Source organism: Hipposideros armiger, unplaced genomic scaffold (assembly GCF_001890085.2).
Source record: "Hipposideros armiger isolate ML-2016 unplaced genomic scaffold, ASM189008v1 scaffold_633, whole genome shotgun sequence".
Taxonomy (NCBI): Eukaryota; Metazoa; Chordata; class Mammalia; order Chiroptera; family Hipposideridae; genus Hipposideros; species Hipposideros armiger.
Genome location: NW_017731983.1, coordinates 528,152 through 552,868, shown reverse-complemented (window position 1 = coordinate 552,868; position 24,717 = coordinate 528,152). Strand labels below are relative to the sequence as shown.

The window sequence follows — 24,717 nt, the reverse complement described above, 5'->3', positions numbered from 1 at the left end:
GCCTGTGCCCCAGCCATGCTGTGCCACACTGCTGGAAGCTTCCAGAAGACGCACACAGCAGGTGCCTGCTGCAGAAACAAAGCACAGTCCCTCCCAGGCCACCGTCTCCGGCAGACACACAGCACCACACATGGCTCATAGCACATGGTACTCTTTATTGTGACGCTCAGTGGAAACATCTGTAAACCAGCTCACTGCAGTGGTGACAGCTGCAACACATGCTAAGGCACTTTATTATATAAAAAAGGGTGGGGTGGGAGTTCCATTCACTCCTTTGTGACAGCAACTGGGACCTGAATTCGGAGCTGTTTAGGCATATGTAGCTTTTACATATCTTCATGATTTGTTGAGTTTGTTTCCTTTAAAAAAAAAATGCCTTATTTGCCATAAGGAAATCTAAATGCAGCATATACAAAACAGGAAGACAGGTAAACTCAGCAGCCGGTGTAGACCAGTGTAGGACACGCTGCTCTCTTCTAAACACGGTTCCAAAGGAAAGGCAGTGATCAAGACTGGGAATTTTATCATTTATTACAAGACGGGGGAAAAGGAAAACCTTTTTGTCTTCTTTCAAAAAGATCTGTGCAGATTTTAAAACTCTACTGAATCAACGGTGCAGAGACGCTGCCCTCGGGCCCCAGTCCTAGAGCAGGTTCAAGGCCGGGCGATAGAGCCAGTGGCCCTTTCTGAAGCTCTGGCTGTCAGACTTGGGACGAGTCCCTTAACCATTAAATAATTTGGTCCCCAAGAGTGTTGGGAGAAGCCACTGCTGGCGTCTTCTGCGTGGCCCCTAGGCCCTGCCTGCTGGGCCTACCAGCCTGGCCATGGCAGGGCAGGCTGCCCTCGGTCAAGGAGGGAACGGGGTCATCATTGCACTTGAGAAGTGTCAGACTCAGGAAGGGGCCAGTGGTGCTGCCCAGCGGGGGTGGGTGGCAGCTCCCCTCCCCCACCCCCAGCACTCTGTGCCCTGCACAGAGGTGGCCTCCCTGGGCTCGCTCTTGCCAGACCACCCAGAGCCTCCGGGAGGGGGGCCGGTGGGGCAGAGGGTGTGAGGTCACCGCGTGTGATTGCCAACAGCAAGAGGGGGCTGGGGAAGAGCTGGTGGCCGAGGCGGAGAAGGTGACGACTCTGCTGGGGTGTGAGGCTATCAAAACTCCTTCGTCTGCAGAAAAATAGATTCCTAGAAAACTCTCTTGCCCATCCCCGGGGGCGTCCTTCTTGCCTCACCATTTGGTGCTTTCCGGCAAGAGAGGGCCAAGGACCCTGCAGGTCACTCTGTTCCTGAGCTGGGGCGGGGGGGCCCAGGACCCTGACTCTTTGGTATCAGATTCTGGGGGGAAGAGGAGCGGGGTAGGGGCGGCAGCAGAGGAAACCGCAGGCTCTCAACAAAGCCTGGGGGGCAGGGGAGGAGCAGGCCTGAGGTCGCCTAGCCTGGTGGGGGAGGGGTCATGGTCACAGGAGTCCCAAAAAAGTGAGGGGTGCCATGGGAGTGTGGGCGAGGGGACGTGGAGACATCTGGTGGTCAGTCGGTCTGTCCCTCCGGCTCAGGCAGCAGCAGGAGGACGTTATTCGGCAGCTTTGGGCTCAGCCGCGTCGGCTTTGCCATCCACCTCGTCGTCCGAGCATTCGCCAGTGCCTTTCCGGGCCATTCGGCGGGGCACGACAAACGGCAGGTCCCCACGCCTGGGGGGCAGAGGCACAGGGTCAGAGGGCCGGCCAGCACGGCGCTGGAGCAGCTCACACATCCCAACGCGGTCTCTCAAGGGAAGCTGGGCACCTAACATCCCTCGGGGAGAAGCCAGGCAGGGCCTCCAGGTGACAGACCGGCTCTCAGAGCAGGTGATCACAGCTTCCGCTTTAACCCAGCACACTAGGAAAGCCACCAGGAAGTGGGAACGGAGGAAAAGGGGACAGGCGAAGAATAGACGGAGCCGCCTCTGCAACTGCCACCCTGCGCTCAGACTCAGCACAAAACAGGTGAAACCCAGGGACACATGGACGATGGATTCTGCACCTTCTTCCCATCACTCGTAAGAAAACTGAGATTATGCCCTGGCTAGAACGTCTGCTCTTGTTGATGTCAGGCTTTAAGAAAGGATTGCCATGAAAAGCAGGTAAGAAATGAGAATTTTGGAGACAAAGAATCTCTGCCTCAGCCATTCAATACTTGTTAAGTGTTATCTTGTCCTTGAGAAATGCAACAAAACCCTGTCTCTCCCCCACGGGTATCCTAAGATGTCAGCAGCTCCCCCAAAGTTCACTAGGCACAGGTTTGGGGCCGGGGACCTTCAGGCTTCCTCAGCACCTTCCACTTGGAAACCCCCAGCGTGGAGGTGTTCTCATCAGCCTGGAGCCGCCGCGTGAACAGGCTTTTTGGGTTGGCTGGAGTAAATTCCCTACTGCTCACTGTATTTCGAAGGCCTGGCCAAGTCCTGGAGGTAAGAAGACCCCCGAGGGGCAGCGGCTCCCTGAGGGGTACTTTCTTGTCATCAAGCTCCCTGCTCACTGGCCGCTACCTGAGAAAGGTAATCGACTTCACAGGAGCTCAGTTTCCTGAGGGGCTTTTTGAGACAAACCACCTGTTCCCAGAGAAATCCCTGTGGGAAGGGGCGGCGGGGGCAGGGCTCACCTGAGCTTGTTCTTGAGGGAGCTGACCTCACGGTTCATGGCGTCGGCGGTTTCGGTGGCGTCCTCCAGTTCGCGCTGCAGTTTCCGGCGGGAGGCGTTGGCCCGCTGGGCCTCCTCTTCTGCCTCCTCCAGCTGCCGCTTGAGCTGCTTCAGGCGGGTGGACGCCTTGTCGGCCTGCGGAGATCCGAGGGGCCCTGGTTAGGGGCTCTGGGCGAGGGGGCCCCCGCGGCCCCTGGGGCCCCGTGGCTCCGCCCGCACACTCACCTGGTCCTTGAACTGCTCCGCGCTCCTGCGCTCATCATCCACCTGCAGCAGCACATCCTTCAGCTTCTTCTCGGCCCGACGCACCTGCTTGCTGGCTGCCTGGCGCTCCCTGCGAGGCACACACACGGCAGCTCAGGGGTCAGCCTCCTTCAGAGTCCGACAAGCCACAGGCTGGGCCAGCCATGCCCGGGGCTTCGCTGGCATTTTACCCACCGGGGACTTTGATGCCGGGGTAGACAGACCCTACCATGAGCTCTGTCTCTTCTGGGAGCCATGTGACCAGCCCCATTTCAGACAGGAAAAGAGGGGCTCAGGGAAGGGAAATGACACATCTCAAAAGAGCACATATACAGCTAGGAAAAGGGAAAATTGAGATTTGGGGCCCAGTGTGACCCCCATCACCTCCAAAGTGGTCTCAGTCCTGCTGAGCCCATAGATTATCTGCCCAGGTAGAGAGGAACCCCCACCTCTCTCTGATGTAGCCCTTGGACACCGTCACCAAAACCCCCAATTTCAGAGACGGGGAGTGGGCTGCTAAGTGACCTCTATAAGGCGCCAGTGAAATGAAGGACAGCCAGTCAGGATGCCCCCATCCTGGGACTCGGGACAGGAAGCTGGTTCCTGACCGGACTCGGACACGACCGCAGAGGGGCCTGCGGATCGCTCCAGGTGACGAGCGAGGGGCACCTACTTGGTCTCGTTGTCTAGCTGCTCCTCCAGCTGTGCGATCTTGGCCTCTAGGGCAGCGATGGAAGCCTTGTACTTGGACTTGACCGTGCCCTCCATCTCCTGCAGCTTGACCTTGAGCTCCTTGTTCTGGCGCTCCAGCTGCTGCCGCGCATTCTCGTTCTTCTGGGCGTGGCTGCGTTCCAGGTTCAGGTCGGTGTTGATCTGGTCGATCTATGGGAAGAAGGGCTGGTGACCAAGAGGAATGCCAGGGGCCCAGATGGCAACAGAGGTGGGGCAGCCGGACCATGGAGCCCCTACAAAACCAGGCACCGGGACCCAACCTCTAGGCCCTCCCAGAAACAAGGCACTACCCATAGGAAGGTGCCAGGGCATCCTCCCCTACGCAACCAGGGAGTAGCTGGTGCTGCTGCGGAGGCGCTCAGGCCCTGCGTCCCGAGCCTGCAGCAGAGGGGGTGCCCCAGCGGCCGAACCCACCCACCTGCAGGTTGGCCTTCTTCAGCCTGTCGTTCACCAGCTCTGTGTTGCCCTGTTCCTCCTCCAGCTCCTCCTCCAGCTGGGCAATGCGGGCCTCCAGGCGCCGCTTTTCCTCCAATGCCAGGGCTCTGGGTGAGGCCAGGGAGGAGTGAGAAGGGGCCTGTCCCAGAGGTGGGGTGCCCCTCACCCCAACACCTGCTTTCACGGAGCTGAAGGTGCCAGCCCATGCCTCACTCACCCTTTGCCGCTGCTGTTGGCAATCTCGTCAGCCAACTCGTCCCGCTCCTGCTGGGCCTGGCGCTTGGCACGCTCAGCAGCTGCCAGTTCCTGCCAGGAGAACTCACCGTGTGACCCGCTGGGAAAGCCCGCAGCCCTGGAAGCCCCGCTCTTCCGTTCCTGGTCCTCTGCACTGCCACCCTCCCCAAGCCCTCGCCTCTAACCCCTTCCTGGGCCTGCCTCTTCCATGAAGCCCTTTCGCATGAGCTCCTCTGGCTCAATGGGCTGATTCCTCCCTCTGAGGTCATAGCTTAGGCACCTCATGTTTACAAAGCCCCCACATCTAAGTGCTAGGATCTAGGCCTGGCCAGAGATGTAGAGATAAATAAGAAACTGTCCTAGCCTAACAGGGCAAGCTGGTCCCTCTGCGTCCCAGGTAGACCAGACGTCAGGAGGGATGAGCTAGAGATGAGTGAGGACGAGGGCGTGAGGTCTCTGAAAGCCAGGTGGAGGACAGGGGCTTCACCCCCAGGGTGAGGTGGCCTGGACAGACATCCACATGTGACCATGCATCACATCCAAGCCCGGGCAGGAGAGCACAGCCAGTCAGGAGGAGCGACAGAACGTGCCTGGATGGCTGGCCCAGCTAGGAGCAGACCCTGGAAGGCTTCCACATGTGCCTCGTGTCTGACAGACAAGGCGGCCAAGGGGACGCTGTGCACTTGTCCTGGGAAAGGTCCCTCCTCACCAGGAGGCAGTTCACAGCAGGAGGTGGTGATTACCACAAAGCCTCATTTCATGCCAGGAAGCCGGCCCCAAATGGTGACAATTTAATTCACACACTCATTTTAATCACACCAGGAGCCTCGCTCCTTAATGAAACCCTGCAGGGAATTCTTTTATAAAAACCACCTCCAACTCATTCCTGTTGTCTGCCCTTCCCCGGGTGGCTCAGGCGGGCCCGGTGGAGGCTCTGCGCTGCCACCTGCTGGCCGGAGGGCAGCCTCCCTGGAGCCCCGCGGCCCCGCCCACCTCCTGCAGCTGGATCATCTCGGCCTCCATGCTCTTCAGCTTCTTCTCGTTCTCCTTGGCCTGGGCCAGGATCTCCTCACGGGAGGCGCGCGTGTCGTCCAGCTCACGCATGTAGTCCTTCATCTGGGCCTGGGGGCGGGGAGGACACGCTTGGCACCACCACCCCGCTGGCCACCCAGGCCCCGCCTGCCCCACCATCTGCCCTCCCGCCCCTCACAGGGACGCGCACCAGCAGGAGCTTGTGGCTGCTTTTCACCCAATGCCATAGTCGACCAGCTTCCTTAAAAGGGCCAAACAGCAACCAAAGACAAAAATGTCTCTTTATCCTACACCAGTTTTACCCGTTTTTGACCGTTGGGATCTACAATGCATTCTCTTGGCGGTGTCGGTCACCGAGTACGTATCAGCCCCCGCTGCGTGTTTTGTACTTTCCTTTCCTCAGCTCCCTGTTGACTCGAATCCGGGGCTCCCGCTCCATTCCCGACACCGGTACTGTGCCAGGTCAGCCCCGACTACACAGCAGGACACGTTTCCTTTGTTATTCTCCCGCCACTTGTTTCAATCCTAAACATCTTTGTCAAGTAGCGTTTTTTTTCCTTTGCAGAAAAATCCCAAACTGGGATTCCCCGTGTCAAAGGGTGAGACTCTTGTTGGACTCAGCCAGATGGTACTGGGAGAACGGCCACCAGCATCAGGGCATCTGTGCCCTATGACCTTGCCAACTGCAGATGTTGGAATTTACTCTTGTTGCCACCAGTTTTGCTGGGTGCGATGTGGCATCTCAGAGCTGGTTTTGCTGTTTTTTCATTACTGGTGAGGTGAAAACTTCCCAAGTCATGTCTCTGCCCCTTTGAAGCACCAGCTCCAACCTTCCGTCATCAGCCATTAGGCTGGACTGGGAGTGTGTTCTGGAAATCTGCCACTAAATGACTATCTTTCCTAACTCCATTGCACAGCTAGGTTTAGGCCTGTCTTTGTTTAATGTGTTCAAAGGCACTGATCTTTTTGCAAGTGTGCTTTCAGACTACTTTTTTTCCGCTCAGCCTCTGGGCCTCTGATTTGCCATCTATGAGATGCGGCTAAGGGCACCCAAGACAAGAGAGGGCAAGGAGGCAATTGCCAGCAGTCACTGGCCACCCCACCAGTGTCCCAGCCCCACCAATGTGGCCAGATCCGGTTGGGTCCGGCCTGACCTCACCTGCAGCTTCCGCAGCTGTTTGATGGCTTCGTCTCGGTTCTTATTGGCCGAGTCGATGTGGGCCTCCAGGTCCTTCAGGTCCATCTCCAGCTTCTTCCGAGCGGCCACTGCCACTGAGCGCTGCTTCCTCTCGTCCTCCAGCTCTGCCTCCATCTCCCGCACCTGAGGGAGATGCCACAGCTCAGGCGGCTGGACCCACACATGGACTGTCCTCCAGCTGAGCCCAGGTGGGCTTGGCTCAGTCCTATGGGATCCATGGGGCCTCCAGAGGCCAGTGAGAAATCCTGACTGTAAAAACCCTACAGGACAGAGGACTGAAGTGTAAAGGCATGGAAGGAATGGTCACGGAGGCTTCTACAACCCAGGTAGAAAAAAAGGAGGACGGAAGCCTGCCAGAGATCAGGGTCCTCGCCCGTGTCTGCCCGGGGGCAGCGGGAGGGCCGCACTCACCTGTCGGACCAGCTGCTTCTTCTTCTCTTCGCTCTGCTCATCCCGGCCCTGCAGGTCCCGCTCGAACTGGGCCTTCATGGCCTGCAGGTTCACCTCCAGCCGCAGCTTGGCGTCCTCGGTGGCCTGCAGCTCGTCCTCCAGCTCCTCGAGCTGCGTCTTCATCTCCTCCACCTGCTGCTCCAGGGCCCGCTTGGACTTCTCCAGCTCGTGGACCTGCCGCCCGCAGAAACCCGAGTCAGGAGCAGAGGGACGACAGGTCCCCGAGGTCCCGGCCTCGGTGTCCGCTCACCCGCTAATCCTGTGCTGTCCCCCCAGGCTCTGCCCGGTACTCACACTCTTGCCCACGTCATCCTTGGAGCTCATGAGGTCCTCCATCTCCGTGCGGAACTGCTTGTTGAGCCGCTCCAGCTCTGCCTTCTGCTCCATGGCCTCCTCCAGGGCCCGGGCCAGTGACAGCGCCTTGGTCTCCTTCTCACGGGCCTCTGCCTCAGCCCGGTCACGCTCTTCCGCATACTTGGCGGAGATGGTCTTCTCTTCAGCCAGGAGCTAAGAGAAAGGTGGGTGCCCCGAGGCTTGAGCCACAGGCTCCAGAAACAGCTCAGAGCCTGCTGACCTCAGGCAGCCAACGCATCTGGATCCTGACTCCCTGAGCAATGAAGGTCCCCAGATGCTGGGTCTGAGGGGAGGGGGACCAAGAGGACCAAGCACAAGGCCGCGGCCCGGAGGACCCAGCTGGTTCCAAGGGTGACATGTGCCGTTCAGTGTGTGTCCTCATAACTGGACAAGGGTAGAGATCACCTCTGCAACCACGTTTTCAAGCCTCTCATTTTTATCACTTAATAAGGATTCTTTATTCCACACAGCGCCCATTCCGTGAGAACCCACAAGCAAGGCTCTGGTTCTCCTGAACAATTTGGTTGGCGTTTACCTTGAAAAGAATGTGACTCTGGCTGCTTGGAAGCCCAAAGCCCATCTGTGGCCGCCTTTAAGGGTGTGAGTTTAAGTCCCCTGGTTTCCATTCTCTGAGTGGACCCACCCTCACTAGGTCTTATGTTCCCACCTTCCCATTCCCTTTGCCCCAATCCATCATTTATTCCATGGACCTATTTCTCAAACGGCCAGATAGTAAATGCTGTAGACTTTGCAGGCCGTGTCTAGGTAGCAACTCATCAATTCTGCTCTGGCAGCATGAAAACAGCCAAAGGTGACAGCGAAGGAAGGACCATGGCTGAGCCCAATACACCTTCATCCACACCAACGGGCAGCGGGGCCGGTGTGCCGAGCCCTGATTTATTCTACTTTTCTATCCCAGCCCACCGTCGATGCCTCTGTAAGCTGCCTCAGAGGGAGAGACATGAACACAGGAATAAAAACTCTAAGTAATAAAAAACCAGAAAGGGGAAAGCCGTTCCTGTGGCAGATGCTGGAGCACTGCCTTGCCAGACCCGTCAACACACCGGAAACCGAGCGGGGCCTCCTCCGAGCAAGGGAATGCTGGGACCCCAGGGCTCGCTGGCTGTCAGCGGCCTTGGCCTGAGGCTGTGGTGTTTGCAGAAGAGGAAAGGAGAGGACCGGGCAGCTGACGGCACACACCTGGTCAAACTTCTTCTGCTTCTTCTCCAGGTTGGAGACACTCTGCCGCTGGTGGTCCAGGTCCACGAGCAGGTCGTCCAGCTCCTGCTGCAGCCGCGTCTTGGTCTTCTCCAGCTTGTCGTAGGCGGCCACCTTCTCCTCGTGGCGCTGGCTCAGCCCCTCCAGGTCTTTCTGGAGCTTCCTCTTGGCTTCCTCAGTCGTCTCCAGGCACCCCACGCCGTCCTCCATCTTCTTCTTCATGTCGGTCACCTGGGCAGGAGCAAGGAGTAAGGAGACACCCAAGAAGGTACCTGTTCAGGTAACACACCTGTGCCTGGGACAGCTGGGGGCTAACCTAGAAACAGAAGGCCAGGGAGCCAACTCAGCTACGGAGCCTTCCTTCCTCCACTGGGGCGAGAAAAACGGAGTGTCTGCAGAGGGTGTCTGCCTAGTGCATGGAGCCCAGAAGGCCGACGCCACCGGTCAGCTTGGGAGGGCCTCTCCATCGTGACCGACACCAAGCCTCTCGTTTACAAAGACCGAGGCCCAGAGAGGGGAGCACCCTCCAGTCACCTCGTCCCAGGCAGCAGGGCCAGTGCCCTCTGGGGAATGTGTCTGCTAGAGGCTTCATCCCACAGCCCCTCCTGCCGTGACGCGCACACGTTGCCCACTCCCACCCAGACCACAGAGCTGACTGAGCCCATCCTGACTTGGGGCAGACCTCTGGCCTGGTGCATTTAAGTCCCCAGACAGAACCTAGAACAGGGCTCTTGATCTCTTTTTGGCCACGGATCCACTGACAGTCTAGAGCAGACCACGGACTCCTTCTCATAATAACCTTCTGATATGCACAAAACAAAATCTATAGGATTACCAGGAAAGCCAGTATAGAAAAATTGTCAAGTATTTTTTAAAACTGTGGATCAGTAACCCATGTGCTTCTTTATTAGCACATCAAACAGCAGCCTCCTAATGACATTCCCAAAGCACTGCCATGGCTGGGACATGGTGACCGGTGGTTTCTAGGGAACAAGGCTACAAGCACTGCGACTGTCATGGCTTGTTGCCAACATTCTTAAGGAAGGAAATTGCTAGATGTCAGCTAGAGACTGGCGAAAATAAAGATGTTCTGTGTCCTCCCTCCAAGTTCATGGATCCCTGAATTCTACCTGGGGACTCCAGGCTAAGAGCCCTGGGCTGGAAAGGACTGGAGCCCCAGTGAGGGAGGGCACCCAGTGGGCTCCATTTGCCGGAGCCACCAGGACGCGGGGCGTCTCGTGGGGGAGCCAGTCCAAACCTGGGCGTGGAGGGTGGCGATCTGCTTCTCCAGGTTCCGTTTGGCCTCCTCTTCCTCCTCCAGCTGCTCCTTGAAGGAGTTCTTCTCGTCTTCCATCTGCTTCAGCTTGGTGCTCAGGCTCAGCTTCTGCCGGTTCTCCTCCTGCAGCAGCTCCTACACCGAGAACGAGGGGTCCAAGGCTCAGGAATGTGGCATCAGAGCCTCGCGGTCCCCCACACCCTTGGCGGGAGGGAACAGCTGGTCCCTCTGATTCAGGGGACAGCTGGTAAAGACCTGGTGGTGAGTGGCAGGACCGAGACCCCGTGAGTGCAGGAGAGGGTGGGACATTAGAGGAGCTCTGGGACCAAAAACCCAGAGGTGTGGCAGCTGATACTGTGTGGGCACAGAGTCCTCCCAGGAAAGGTCCAGCTGCAGGGACCCCAGCCGCCCTTACCTGCGTGTCCTGCAGCTGGGACTCCAGAGTGGAGAAGTCCTTGGTGAGCTTGCTGGACTTGCTGTCAGACTGGGTGAGAAGACCTGTCACGTTGTCCAGCTCGACCTGCACAGGGATGGGAGAGACAGAGGCGCATGAGCTCGACCGTGAATGCTCTGGCCCCACCTCGGCGCTTTGAGGCAAAGCTAGACCCGAGTCACAGGCTGTGCCCAGAAGCCTTCTGAGGAGCCAGTTTGAAGCGAGAGAGGAGCCCTGCAGATCTGGGCCACGACTGAGGAAAAGCTGTGAAGGGCCCGCTGCTCAGGCCCGGGTCCCGGCGGAGGCCTCACCTGCAGCTTGGTGACCTTGTCGGCCAGCTCCGTGCGCACTCGCTCTCCCTCGTTGAATTTCACCTGCAGCTCCTGTAGCTGGGCCTCCACTTTCTTCCGCTTGTGCTCGGAGTCCCCTTTGCCCTGCAGCAGGGCCTTCACCTCGTTGACCAGCTCCCCTCGCTCATTCTCCAGGGTCTGCTTGGCCTTCTCAAGGTTGGATTTGACCTGGCAGGGATGGAAGCGAAGGCGTGAAAAGGGGCACTCATGCCCTGACATGAGGCTGGTCGTTCGTCATCCCTGGGAGAACCACCGGGTCTAGATCCAGAAACTGCTGCCTCTGCAGCAAAAACAATGTTGTGCGTGTTCAGGGGACGAGGATGTGCTAGCAAGAGCCCTGGACTCGGAAAGCTCGCGCCTGATCTACACTCATCACTCAACGGGTACGTGACACCCAGCACATGTCCTCACCCCTGAAGGCCTCAGCTTCCCAACCTCTACAACAGTCCCTGCCCAGCCTGCCTCATGGGTAGAGGGAACGTTCAAATGCAAAACGTCATTGCTGATGTTTTTATTCTAGTCCTAATATTCTAGGATAAGGAAAATTGTAATTACTCATAGTTAGACAACCAGTAAAGCCTCTTTGAAATTTGGTATTCAAAAGTAATAATGTAACGTTCTTCCAAAAGAGTAAAGTGGAGTTTAGGGAATAAAGGGGACCGTCCCATTCTAGTCTGCACCGAGCTGGCCACAGGGTCATAGGCAAGTAAGTGTAAGGGTAAACCGGACCCTGCGTGAATGCAAAGGCATGTTGGGTAAAAACAGCAAAGGGATAAAGAAAGGGTTCATCCTGCGCAGAACCAGGTGGAAGTTAAAGGGAGACAGATGGGCAAGGATTGTTTCTAAAAGTATTTTATAAGTTGCCACACGGAAGAGCCTTTGCCCTCTGGGGCTGCCACCAAGAGTGGCTGTGAGTTGGGTGCCACAAGAGGCAGGACTTGTCCTGTTAAGGAAGCGCCCAGCCATCAGCTGTCTGGTAGAGAAACCAGCTGGGATCAAAATCCCCAGTTTTCCCAGGAAGACTCCAGCTGACCATTTGTTGGGGCTGTTCTGGAGAGGAACCAGGCTTCCAAAAGGGACCCTAAGGCCCTCTGAAACTCAGTTTCAGGGTCACTCTAATTCTTTGAAGCTTTCTGGTCTGGCAGGTTGTTGAACAGAATAATAAGTGTACTTGAACTTACTGAGCCCTTCCTATCTAAGTGCTTTACATGTCATCAACTCTCATATAAACGTGTAAGACAGACCTATCATTAGCCTCCTTTATAGATGGGGAAACCGAGGCATAGAGGTACGTTTTTGCCCAGCTGCTAAGGGCTGGAGCTGGGCTCTGATCCAGGCAGCCTGGTGCTGGAGCCGCTCTGCTCAGCGGAACAGGCAGCTGGTCTCCAGGCGGGCCCCTCTCCTGAAAGCAGCACGGCCCCCACCCGCAGTCACAGAGCCGGTTCTGGGGGAAGCCCACACACCCGCTTTGTCTGCTCCAGCTGTTCAGCCAGCTCCTCCACAGCCTGTGAGTGCTTCTGCCTCATCTCCTGGATCTGGGCCTCGTGGGTCTTGGCCTCGTCCTCGAGGGTCTTCTTCAGGATGTTCACTTCCTGTTCACGTTTGGACCTGGAGAGAAACGCCCTCAGAATGGAGGCCAGGGACCCTGCAGTGATGCTGCCCTGGGGCTCTTCCCTGCCTGCAGAGAGGCGCTGGCCGCCCCGGCAGTGTTTCTGCCGATGGCCCTCCCTCCTCGGCTGTCCATCCTACAGCCCAGGCTTGAAGAGCCACTTAGTAGAGGCTTGTGCTCTTTCAGGCTTAAAGCCCATCCTGTCTCACCCAAGCCAGGTTCTTCAATAGATCTTCTACTCGGCAGAGAGAAGATGCCGAGGACCCTTCGGCGTCCATGCCCTCTGGTACATGATAATACGGCCATGGTGGGGGTGCAGATGCCTGGGACCTGCCCTTTCCAGGCCGTGGCCTCCTTTCCCCTGACTCAGCCAGCTGGCCCCGCGGCACACCTGAGCTCCTGCTGGGCCGCTGTAGAATCCAGGGTGTCCTCCAACTCCGTTTTCAGAGCCTCCAGCTCTTCCCCGAGGTCCCGCTTCTGCTTCTCGGCTTTATTCCGAGAAGCACGCTCAGACTCCAGGTCTTCCTGGAGTTCAGAGATCTGAGATTCCAGCTCGCGGATCTTCTTGAGGGCCATGTTCTTCTGGGCGGCTTCTTCCTCCACTCTGCCCAAGAAACCAACAACATCAGGATGAGGCCAACTCACCTTCAAGGAGCAGTGTTCGCAGAAAAGCTTCTAGAGAGGTGCAGCCAAAGCCACTTCTGGCAGTCACAGTCATGGCCCCTAGAAGCTTCACTCAGCAAATACATCTGAGGCGCACAGGTTGAAGGGCAGTGCCGCCTAGACGATTGGCAGACCTCATACAGGAAGCATCTCCCTTTCCAAATTAAAATTCAGTGCTCTAAACATAAAAAGCTCAAATGTTAAACAAAAAGGAAACAAAGTGGTACAGTCCATGAAGACTGCAACAAACATAAAGGAAATAAAGTGCTACGGTAGTGAACACTGCAACAAAATAAAAATACAAATGTGTCACAGATTTGGGGTGATGATGTATCAATATAGTTCCTCAGCTGCAACAAATGTACCGCTCTGGTGCAGGGTGCTGATAGTGGGGGAGGCTGTGGGGGGTGAGGGGGAGGTTTATTGGAACTCCCCATACTCTGCTCCGTTTTGCTGTGAACCTAAAACTACTCTAAGAAATAGTCTACTAAAAAAGGAAGGAAACCCCAGCACTGTTCCCATCCCCCCAATTCCCCAATAAAAAAATTAAAAAAAGGAAGGAAAAACAAAACAGCAAAAAAAACCATGCCTGTAGCCAATAAAATAAAAAACAAAAAGAAAGGATTTTTATGGTTGGGTGATATTGGGGATGACTTTCTGGGGATTATAAACAAACAAATGGCAAAGAAGCCTTAGGCTGTGCTTTCAGAGGGCAGGCAAGGTTTTGCTGTGAAATGACTTCTAAGACAACAGCAGAGCGAATGCTCACAACTCGCTGATGCACCACGAACCATGGCACCAGCCACCTGGCTGATGCTTGGCCCTCACCTGGCCAGGGCAGCCTGGAGCTCCTCCTCCTTCTTGGCCAGCTGCATCTTGAGCTCGGCGATCTGAGCCTGGAGCTCGGCGATCTGGTCGTTGAGGTCCGTGGAGTCTCCTTCCAGCTTCCGGCGGGTTTTCTCCAGCTCCTGCCGCTGCTTCTCCTCTCTCCGGAGGCGTTCTGAGAAGGGCAGACGGGGAGAAGGCAACAGAGCGCTCAGTGGTCACAGACTTTGCTGTCCTTGTTTTTGATTCTTACACAAATGCTGCGTATTTATTATAAAACGTGACGTTTAAAGGCTCCCTCTACAGACACGCGTACCAACTCCTGGATGAAGGGAAAGAGCATCACCCGCTGTGAGCTGCCAGGTCCTGTCTCCCCACCTGCTGACCTTCCCCCACCAGCGGAACCACTCAGGAAGTCTGTGTTCATAATTCCCTCGTTGTCCTTTAAGGCTATACTATATGCCTGTCTCCCTAAAAAAAAATGTGTAGTTTTGCATATGAACTTACATGCAGTCGGTATTTTGGGGTCAGGGCCCAATGGGCTGGTACGATTCCTGTTACGACGACACTTAGGTCATCTCCTTACCCTTTCTATGCCTCATCTGAACCACAAGGACAAAAGGCAACCCATTTATTAGGTGGTGGTGAGCCTCACATGAGTTAGTATCTGAAAGCACTCAGAGCAGGGCCTGGCCCAGTAAGCGCTCAGTAAGGGCCAGTGACTTTCATTCCTTGTCTTGCTTTTGTCACTCAATATGATCCTGAGATTTAGCAACTTCAGTGTCACCGCAATTGACCCCTTTGGGCTGCTGTCTGGTATTCCTGTATGTGGCTACACCACAACTTATCTTCAGCTTCTCTCTACAGCTGACGGGCATTTGGGTTGTGCTCGTTGCGTCCTGTCATGAACCAGGCTGCAGTCTCACCCGTGACTCCCACTGGAGGTGGGATGAGAGCACTGGGTTGGAGGCACCCAAAGCTGCAACCCCAGCAGGCGAAGCCAGATGGTTGCCAAAGCCTAGTCTACATGGTTTATACTCCCACCAGCAAAGAGAGAGAGAGAGAAAGAGAGAGAGAGAGAGAGAGAGAGAGAGAGTTTTGATCATTCTATATCTCCATTAACTCTTGCTAGTGTCAGAATTCATGCGTGCCAGTCAGGGGGCGTGCCACTCCTAGACCTCCCAGGTGACCGAGGCTTTCAGTCTATGCCCAGGGAGGGAGCACGTCTGTAGGAGATCTCTCTGTCAGGACCTCTATTCTCCTAGTCTACCTGACTCACCTCATCCTCCACAAATGTGAGGGGCCCAGCAGGGTCATGAAACCAAGCTGGGAAAATCTCCCTGGCGGTCAGCCTGCATCATTTCAGCCCGACGTCCACTGGGCATCAACAACTGCCCTAGACACACGGGGGTCCCTGCGTCTCCACAGAGGGGGCAGTGGTTTCTGGCATGTGCTCAGAGCTCCGGGACATCCCCTATCCCCACTCTGTCCACTCCTCTCAAGGGGCAGGGGTGAGGGGTCCACAGACAGCCACACACCTGTGCATCTACCCTGTCCTCCTCACCATCACCGATCCCCACGGCACAGGGGGAGGAAGACTGATCTGTCACCATGCCCCAAGTCAAGCAATGACCTCTCAAAATACCGGTCTAGCATTTTCCAGTATACGCTGTGTACCCACACGCATTACATAGTTTAATCCTCACAAATACCCTTTCACTGTGTCCCCTTACAGGTAAGAGAAACCAAAGCTCATGGAGATGAAGTAAAAGGTACAAGATGACACAGCTAGTAAGTGGCAGAGCTGGGGGTCAACCTAGAACCTCTTAGGAAGTCTCAAAAGCTTGTGAGCCGTATGGTGCATGACGGCAGAGAAAAGCCAGAGGTATATTTTGAAGGCTCTTCACTTGGGGGAACCTTCCGCCCCAGCCACTCAGCGCCGGTGCCTGGCGGCCCAGAGTCCCATGGGGACCGGATGCTGAACCCTAGGTCCGAGGGCAGTAGCTGGCTGCTGCTGACTGAGCCTCGCCCATGCACAGTGAGCGTGAAACCTGCCCGGGGCTCCCGCTCCTGACAGGGAGACCCAGGCTGGCCCTGAGCAGTGGACGCCTCGGACTCCCGGGTCAGACAGCTCCTGCCCGTCACCCTCTTACCCTCCAGGTCGGTGATCATGGCCTCGTGTTTGTTCTTGAGCTTGGCAAGGCTCTTTGATTTCTCCTCCTCTTCCGTGAGGTTGGTGGTGAACTCAGCTATTCTGTCTTCCAACAGCTTCTTCTCCTGGGGGTGTGGGGAGGGCGGTCAGAGCGTCGGTTAGTCGAGCAGACACTTCAGCTCTCTTTCAAGTATGACTCACGCAGAAATTTAGGATTGAATGGAGGGACAAGGCCTTAAACACTTGATTCAGTAGGACTTCCTGGATCAAAGGGGTCACTTTGAAAGGTCGCTAGCTCCCTGGATAAGCTTCCCTGTTGTATAAATATGGGTACCCAAGCCCTCTGGACCTGCGTTACCCCTTTGGGCTCAGGTAAGAAAGGTTTCCAGGTAACAGCTAGTGTTGGTGAGGGATTCAGGCATGACAGCACCACTTTCTCCATGCCCCGTCTCATCCACCCAGTGGGCTGTGACCTCCCCCACCCCCTCATGCCCCCGAAGTGCTCCAGGCAGCTCTCCTCACTGTCTACGTTGTGTGGTCACCACTAGAGCCCTCATCTCAGTAGGGACCCCCCACAATAGTGACCACTCCATAATAAATACGCGCCATCACTCCGTGTACGCGGCTCCCTCCCCGAGTTACAGTTTCCAGGCGGACATCCTGCCACTTCAATCCCAACCCCCTACCCTCGGGATCAAGGATGGTGTTCTGAGCCTGCCCTTCAAACACAATGCCCAGCTTTGATCTGCTCACTTAGCTGACAGGGTCCCAACATGGTTCTCAGGAGAAACCGCCACTACCTTGGAGACAGCTAAAGGAGAGGCACCAACACCTCAGTACCAAGCCACCAAGGTGCTCAAACCCCAGCGGTGACTGATGCACAATGCCACACAGATGGTTCAGCTCTACCGGGTCTTGGGTCTCAAAAGCTTGTAAAGAGCTTTTACTCAGGAGAAATGTCAAACCTTTCCGTTGGGCCCCACTCAATTATGAGAAACGTCCCCTCAAATCAGAGACCACGAGACACCCAGGAAGAGGAAGCCGCTACGGAGCAGAAGCCACAGGGCTGCAGTCAGGAGGGGTGGGAAGGCGTGGCCGTGAGCCTGGGGCCTGGCCCACTCTCCACAGCCCCCAGTCGACACGCCGAGGGCCTCACCTTGGCCAGTTTGCAGTTCTGGTCTTCCAGGATGATCTGGTCTTCCTCCAGCTTCTTCAGTTTGGCCTCGGTGGTCACCTTCTCCAGCTGCAGCTTCTGGCGGGCACTCTCCTCCTCCTCCAGCTGCTCCTCTAGTTCCTGCCACCAAGATGGAGAGACCATGAGGGGCGCGGGCCCCACCAGCCCAGCGGCGTGGCTGAGAAGTGGCCCAACCCCTACTCGCAGGGCGCCACATCTAAAATGGAGGTGTGGGCCAAGAGCCCTGGTCCAGTCCCGCGGCCGCTTGTTCTGAGGTGCTTCCTTGGGCAACGTGGGCCGAGAGCACCGCTGACTGTCCCCGCTCTTTAGACCAGCTGCCGCAGGACCGAGGGAGGGACAGTCAAGTGGCCTCGGTGCTCACCTGGGCAGAGCGCATGAGGTCTGAGACACACATGTGAGCAGCAATTGCCCCACGGAGAACACCTCTCCGAGGCCGCCCCAGTGGACGAGGGCCTACCATGGCATTTCCCTCTCTGTGCTCTCTCCAGCTCCGGCTCCTCCCTGCGCCCCGTCCCCTCCACCCCATGTCTGGGGTCCGGCCCTGCCCCTCGCTCCAGAGGGGAGGAAATAGGTTACCTGGATGTTCTGCTGCATTTTCTTCTTCTCCGTCTGCAGGTGCTGGCAGCGTTCCTCCTCCTCTTCCACCCTGGCCTCAAGGTCATGGCAAATCTCTTCCAGCTCCTGCTTCTTGGCGGTCAGGCGGGCCCGGAGCTCCTCGGCCTCGGCACACAGCTCTGTTTCCGCCTGGAGCTGCTCCTGCAGCTGCAGCTTCTCAGCCATGAGCTGCAAAGAACAGGTGGAAAATGCAACCTCCTTGCAACCTGCTCAAGCCACTCCAGGACAGACATTCTCTAGCTCCGGCTTCCGGAGGGACAGGACCAGGCTGACAAGAGCAGTTTCCATCTCGAGAGTGCGTCAGCTCCCAGAAGGCATTTTCTAAACATCACGTCCTTTATCCTTTCCCACTACTGCATGAACTGTACACCAAGATCCCTAGGAAACAGGCCCAGAGAGGTTACGTGCTGAAGCTGGGCCTTGAACCAAACACTATGAGCTTTCCATCCCATCGAGAAGCCTCTCTACATCACACAACCCTGAATGAAGTCTACAGAGAAATTAACCATTTTTCTCCAGTAAAATAGCTCCTTCAACTCCAAACTTGCCTCGTCTGCACGTGGCCAGCAGGTGGCAGCACTGGAGCAGCTGCACTACCTGGGCGGAGTTCACACTCACCTGGGACTGGAGTGTCTCCATCTCCGTGAGCCTGTTCTCAGCAGCCAGCTGCTTCTCTCGCACTTTTACCAGCTCCTCCTCCTTGGCCATCATCTCCTCCTCCTGCCGGCTCACCTGCAGCAGCGGTTTGACCTAGGAGAGGAAATAGAGGCAGAGACGCTCAGCTGAAGGTGTGTGTGCCAGCCAACAGTCATGAGGCTGTCCCTCAGCTGTGGAAGCGCGCGCGCGCGCGTGTGTGTGTGTGTGTGTAACTAGGCACGCTGTAGGGTGCAAACGGGTACAATCTTTCTGGAAATCAATGTGGTGCTGTGTGCCACACAAGTTTCTGACCCTCTAATTATATCTGTATGCATGAAGATGTTCACAACAGCATTGTTTATTACAGAGAAAAAGTAGGACTCAGAAAAAGACCCATCAATGGGAAAGTGGCCAGATAAATTACGAAACGTCTCTAGGAAACAGTATGCTTTTTTTTTTAATTACGCTCATGAAGAATTTTAAATGGAAAATGCAAAATACAAGACTGTTTATACACGTCAGAGCTCAGCTATGTAAGACTGTACATAGTTTACATAGCAGAGACTTACAGGGAGTTAAAAAGAAGACAGCGGGAATAAATATTGAAACATCAATATTGATGTTGGCTCACGGTTGAAGAGATTATGGGTGAATTTTTATTTTCTCCTTTATGCTTTTTAAGCCTAACTTTTCACAATTACCACAAACTATTATAAACAGAAGCAGACAACTTCAATAATAAAGGGGTTCTTTTAGGCTAGGAAGGACCCATCCAGTTGTGTGCAAGGATTCTGACTGGCTGGGGGGGTGTCTGGGGTGGGGGGACAGCATCACACGACATGTGAGGCCGTGGCCGGTAAGACCGTTATATCTTGGAAGCTGCTCTTTGAGCCACTCTGGCCCAGCCTGACAGCAAGCCGTGGCTGTCCACACCAGACAAAAGGCACGGCTCACGTGCCTCTCGACCCCCTAGCGCAGGACAATCCCGGGCTCACGCTGCTGGGCCCAGGGGAGGAGGCAAAGTGCCCCTCCCAGGGGCAGGAGTCCTGCACAGAGGCCAGTGTGAGGCCTCTGCAGAGCTCCAGTCAGGCTACGGAGAGGGAGGGCCCTGCCAGGACCCACCTTAGTGAAGAGTCGCCACCACTGCCAGTTCCGTAGCTTGAGGTAGGCGGCGCAGTTCCTCTGCAGGACCTTCATGGCCGTCAGCTGCTGCTGCCGCTTGGCAAAAGCCCTGTGGGCGAGGGACATGGTCGGCACCTCAGGCCACGCGGATGGCAGGCCATTAGCCCGTCAGTCCTGACCTCACTCCCCAAAGCTTTTCTGGAGGGACGACCCCTGCCTGGGGCCCCTCAAGGCAGAGGCGTAGGGAAAGAGGCTGGCCTTGGGGTGGGGTCCTATGGGTGGCCTTGCACAGGGTGATTAGGGTTAGAGTTAAGCACCGAGGTCACCAGACCGCCCTCCTTCACGAAAGAGCCAGTGAGCTCAAGGGGTGCAAGTCCCTTGTGCACTAACTGCAGATCCGAGTCAAGCGCGATCGCTGGTCGTTCACTCAATTCTCCTGACTTCAGTTTCCCAGGCTCAGGCCGCCCGCAGAGCTCAGGCCGGAGGCACATCCCCGAGCGCAGACTTAGGGGCTCCAGGGGCTGATGTGCAGCTGCCACACCCACTGATCTGCAGCAGGTGAGCCCAACTACCAAAGAAGCTGCTCAGGACTCAAGGACAGCCTCCTCCCCTGGGAACTTGGGGCACTCTGGGGACAGCCAGGCTCTGGGTGTCCTCCCCACATGAGGGACACAGCAAGGAATGCCAGCGCACAGGAGCTTTCAGGGCAGGCAAATTCTGTCCACCTGGTCTCTTTTGAAACCTCAAGCAGAAATCCAGGAAGCAGGAGGGCAGGGAGCCACGTGGGCTTCCCTGGGGCAGACACCCAAGTGGCATTAGGGCAACAGAGGCCACAGCTTCCTAAGTGCCCTTCTGCACCAGGAGAGCTCAGGAGGGCTTGAGCACAGGGCAGGCTGGGTGGTGGCTGGTGGCTCCAGGAACTCACTTTCTGGCCAGGTAGCCCCTGCAGCAGGCCTGGAAGCCGATGATGACGTCAGTGATCTTCAGGTCCCGCTCCTCCTCCAGGTGGGCCAGCACGCCGGCCCGGAAGAAGACTTTACTCTGGCCGATGCGGTACAGATTGCTGTCGAGCTCCAAGGCTTTGATCTAGACGGGGGAGAGCACGTCGTTTGTGGTGTGCCACCCCACAGCCCTCAAACAACGCCAGGAGCCGGCCTCAGCCGGGGAAGCGGCCGAGAGACAGGTCAGTCCTGGAGCCACTGCTTCTCTGCTGGGCAGCCTGTCTCCCGAGGCTCAGGGGGATGCTGGGGAGAGGGGCAGGTGGGTTCCTAGCTAAAGCTACTCTGCCATCATGGCCAAGGCTGATGATCCCCTCTGCACGAGGCAGGGTGACAAGCCAAACTGGAGGAGAAACACAGGACCTCGGCATCAAAGGGAACTCAAGTCCTCTTTTTTTGCCTTCTGCCTCTGCACTCTGTAGTCAGGCGCTTCCAATGCCCAGGATACCACCCTCCAACCAGAGGTAGCCAAGCGCCATCATCGTTGTCACTAAGAGCAGCACATACCCCAGAACAGGCCAGGCCCACGATCAAATACTAATTAGATGATCCCAGGCCTTAACCTCTATAAGTACATGTTTCCTAAGCTATAAACTAAAAAATGGTAAGAGAGCAAATAACAACACAGTAGAGCTATGGGAACACAACAAGAGAATGCAGGAAGTGCCAAGCACAGGCTCAAGAACGCAATGAGTGCTGAGTACATTTCAGCTGCCGTTATTATTGTTGAGACGTGTCAGTACAATCATGAGGCCCCTCTTGGGAAGCCCACTGACAAGGGTCTGTCAGCCTGGGAGAGAAGGGATTTAGAACAAGCTCTGAAAAGGTGGAGCCTTGAATAGGATAAGTGGGACCTGGGGACCCTTGGTGACCATGAATGGCCCTGGCAAGTCCTGGATGAGGACCCAGGAGGGGAAGTGAAAACCAGGGGAGGTGAAGCCAACGTGGAGGTGAAGCCAACGTGGGCATCTCCCCTCCCTGCACAATGCGCCCCGGGACTAGTCTCATCTTCCCTGCACGGTGGGGAGGGGAGGGGAACTGCCTGTGTCTTAAGGAGGGACACCCTTCACCTGGCCAGCAACCAACAGAATCTCCTAGAGAAAGAGTGGCCCAGACACCAGTGGGACACAGGCCCCCTCCCCCACCCCGTCCATCCACCTTCTTTCTCATCGGCTGGTGAACATCGGAGAGCAGAGACCCGTGTATAAGCCTTCTCCCTCCGTTTTCCTGGCCTCATCCTCCCTATCACTTAATTCAGTGCTTTGCGCAAAGTAGGTATTGAACTTTTCTTCCCTTTCCTCTTTCCTCCCACCAACCTCCCACCCCCCCGCCATCCTCTCCCCCAACTCTTTGGAAAGAATGCAAAGTAAAGGGAAGCAAAAGCAGTGGCTGCTACCCCTGGACACATCAGAAACAATGGCGTGCCTACAAAGTAGAAAAAATGACGGGGCGGGATCCGGCCCCAGCTTGGCCACTGTCAGCAGAGTTCAGAGTGCCCACTGCCCATCATGCACTGCTCTAGCGGGGGGAGGAAGTGCTAGACGGAAGGTCCGTAAGTGTGGACACCAGTGGCTTTAGGCCAGTGGTGGTGCTCTAGGCCTGCTGCCCAGGCGGCCAGCTGCCCTGCCAACCACAGTGGGCGTGAATAAGGAAGTACGAGAATGTGCCCCAATAGGGACTGTGTCATGTCAGAACTCTGCCATGCCACAGCTCTAGTCTCCACACCGCCATGGTCCCATGCGGCAATCCTCACTACCCAGGGGCCAAGGAGGCTACCACTCAGGGCATGTGGCAGAATCAGAACTGAAGCAGCAGGAGGCCAACAGAGCACAGGGCACCTGTCCAGTGGGCGTGCACCAGCCACAGGTCCTCCCAAGCAGAGGCAGCGCCACTCACCATGAGCACACACGCCTGCTTCCCATCCATGAAGCCCTTAGGGATGGAATTCGGTGTCAGGATCTCGTATCTGAGGGGAAAAGGGAAGTTGGGTCAATTCACCCCCCGCTGCAATTCCACGTGGCCTGGAATACACGTGAGAAAGGACCATCCCTACGGTGTAGCAGATGTGAGTGGGATTCCTTTCACAAAGTCTGCTAAGGAAATTAAGACATTCGGCATATCTCACGCTATCTTTTCTTAGGCTGAATGGCACGAGAAATGTTCAGTGTTTTCCAGAAAGCGAATGGAAACTCACAGTGGCCCACTTTACTCACTCAGGGCTGAGCATTAGGTTGGGCTTTCTAAGTGCTAAATGCCCAGTATCCACGTCTGTAACCCCGGCAGGCCACTCATCTCTTCGGAGATAACACAGGGACTGTTATGTTAATAAACGGAATGGTCCAAGAAACAGAGGGCTGAGTCACAACAGCAATTGTCACTAAACACAGCCATTAGGCAAACAGGAGTGTCACTAATACCCCTCTCTGCACACACGGCAAAAAGCTGAAGCATTCACCACAGTAGTAAAAGTTCAACTGGAGCTTACAGCAAATAAAACATGCTAAGTAATAAAAAAAAAAATAACCATAGGGCGAAAAAAGCTGCAGTGTTCTTTGACTTCCATTCCCGTAAAGCACCTCCAATACCCACGTCTCTGGCTGATCTTTGGGGAATTTCCTTTCATAGCTCCTCTAACCGTAGCAAACAGCCTGAGGCCCTGCAGTCATCAGGCGTGAAAGCCAACAAGATGACTTTTGCTTCAGTAATAAAAGGGGGGAAATCCCTTCTCGTGTAGAGGGTGGAGCAGGGGAGGAACGTGTGTGGAGCGGCCAGGCCTCAGCTGTTCACGGCCGAGGGAATGGCTCCCTCACTGGGGGTCCCTGTTTTGGGGGAGGCGGGCTGAGGCCCTGCTCACCTCTGGCGGAACTCCTGGAAGACCACCCGGTTGGGGAAGCCCTGACGGCAGATCCGAATGCCCTCAAGGACCCCGTTACAGCGCAGCTGGTCCAGCACCAGGTGGGGATCCAGTTTGCCAGCCTGGAGGAGAAAACACATGCGTGTGGTCTTATTTCTGCGCCTAGCAATTCATGGAGAAAGGCTGGGTGGGCCCCTTTGGACTCAACAGGGCAAAAGCTCCCGAGCGGCACTCGCTGCAGCCCGCAGGCATTGGCACCTAAGTTACACGAGGCAGGTTCCAGAAGAGACAGTGTAACCAGGGGGAAACATGGGCTACAAATGTAGCTTCTCTCCCTGCAGAGGGGCTGCGCTGAGGGCGCTCTATGTGCTATGGGGGAGGAATCGCTGCTGCTGGGGCCAGACAAGGGCCGAATGCAGGCACGTGCGCCCTGCCCCCCACACCCAGCCCCAGGCAGCCGCACCTTCTTCTCGTGGTTGGGGATGATGCAGCGGACAAAGTTGGGGTTGGTGTTCCTGAGCGTGGCCATGAGCTTGGCCAGCTGCTCCTTGTAAAGCTGTCCCACCGTGCGGAACATGCCCTTCCGTGTCTTGAAGGCCCCGGGCAGCGCCGTCTCCGACATGCCGGCCACCTGGTCCAGGCCAATGATGCGATCCACTGCAGAGACCGAGGAAGAGCATGTGACGACCCAGCCGTCCCCGCAGGGGTGGCAGGACGGGAAAGAGACAGACATCTGGACAGAAAGCGACGTGAAGACTACGGAACAGCTGGACCCTATCTGCTTAGGGTCCACACACAGGCATCTCCAGATGCTGAGCACACTTGACCTTGTGAGCAGGAAGCAGGAAAGGGGGCAAGACTGCAAAGCCGCTAAGGCCGGTCTCTCCCGGGGAGCGGTCCACTGGCTACGTTCACGTCACCTATCTTCAGCGCACTTTGGAAGCTCCTATTTCCAAAGAGACACAATGAAGCTACTAATGTATTTTGGAACAGTGAGCCTAGCTATTCCACCAGCCTGGCTCTGAGGAGGTGTTAAAACTTCACTTACAGAATCCTCTAGTCCTATGGTCACCATTTAAAAAAAAAAAACAACCCTCAGTATCCTGAATTCACATTGCCCTTTACCTAAGAGCAGGGGGCTAGGAGTCAGAAGGCGGGAGTGCTAAAGCTACTCTGCCATCATGTCCAAGGCTGATGATCTCCTCTGTCTGAGATGCCCCCCGGCGGAGCTCTAAGCCAGGGACCTAGAGCAGCATGTGGTGATGTCAGAGTGGAGTGTTCAAAAGAACACCTAACCAACAGTGACTATTCCAGAGTCTGAGGATCCCTCATGCTCTGTGTCTTGTTTTTCTGTCTCCTCGCTCACAGGTCTCCATCATCTATCTAAACCAACCTTCCGAGGAAGGCACCCTCGTCACTGCAGCTC

The 24,717-nt window shown here is 56.0% G+C and overlaps 1 protein-coding gene across 1 annotated transcript in view; it reads right to left on the bottom strand.

Annotated features, from left to right (window-relative positions):
- Positions 1–135: 135 nt before the first annotated feature.
- Positions 136–24,717, bottom strand: part of MYH9 (myosin heavy chain 9) — a 90,683-nt gene continuing 66,101 nt past the window's right edge. The window contains exons 16-41 of the mRNA XM_019625553.1: positions 23,755–23,948; positions 23,292–23,413; positions 22,334–22,403; positions 20,365–20,525; positions 19,440–19,548; positions 18,300–18,431; positions 17,643–17,849; positions 17,028–17,165; positions 15,873–15,996; positions 13,723–13,894; positions 12,623–12,835; positions 12,086–12,230; positions 10,584–10,790; positions 10,255–10,359; positions 9,822–9,974; positions 8,546–8,794; positions 7,286–7,498; positions 6,953–7,165; positions 6,503–6,664; positions 5,305–5,433; positions 4,295–4,383; positions 4,061–4,184; positions 3,584–3,792; positions 2,893–3,001; positions 2,630–2,802; positions 136–1,683 (exon numbers count right to left, since the gene is read on the bottom strand). Of these exons, the coding sequence (XP_019481098.1) occupies positions 1,566–1,683; positions 2,630–2,802; positions 2,893–3,001; positions 3,584–3,792; positions 4,061–4,184; positions 4,295–4,383; positions 5,305–5,433; positions 6,503–6,664; positions 6,953–7,165; positions 7,286–7,498; positions 8,546–8,794; positions 9,822–9,974; positions 10,255–10,359; positions 10,584–10,790; positions 12,086–12,230; positions 12,623–12,835; positions 13,723–13,894; positions 15,873–15,996; positions 17,028–17,165; positions 17,643–17,849; positions 18,300–18,431; positions 19,440–19,548; positions 20,365–20,525; positions 22,334–22,403; positions 23,292–23,413; positions 23,755–23,948 (4,040 nt within the window). The 3' untranslated portion in view covers positions 136–1,565. The remainder of the gene's footprint in view (positions 1,684–2,629; positions 2,803–2,892; positions 3,002–3,583; positions 3,793–4,060; positions 4,185–4,294; positions 4,384–5,304; positions 5,434–6,502; positions 6,665–6,952; positions 7,166–7,285; positions 7,499–8,545; positions 8,795–9,821; positions 9,975–10,254; positions 10,360–10,583; positions 10,791–12,085; positions 12,231–12,622; positions 12,836–13,722; positions 13,895–15,872; positions 15,997–17,027; positions 17,166–17,642; positions 17,850–18,299; positions 18,432–19,439; positions 19,549–20,364; positions 20,526–22,333; positions 22,404–23,291; positions 23,414–23,754; positions 23,949–24,717) is intronic.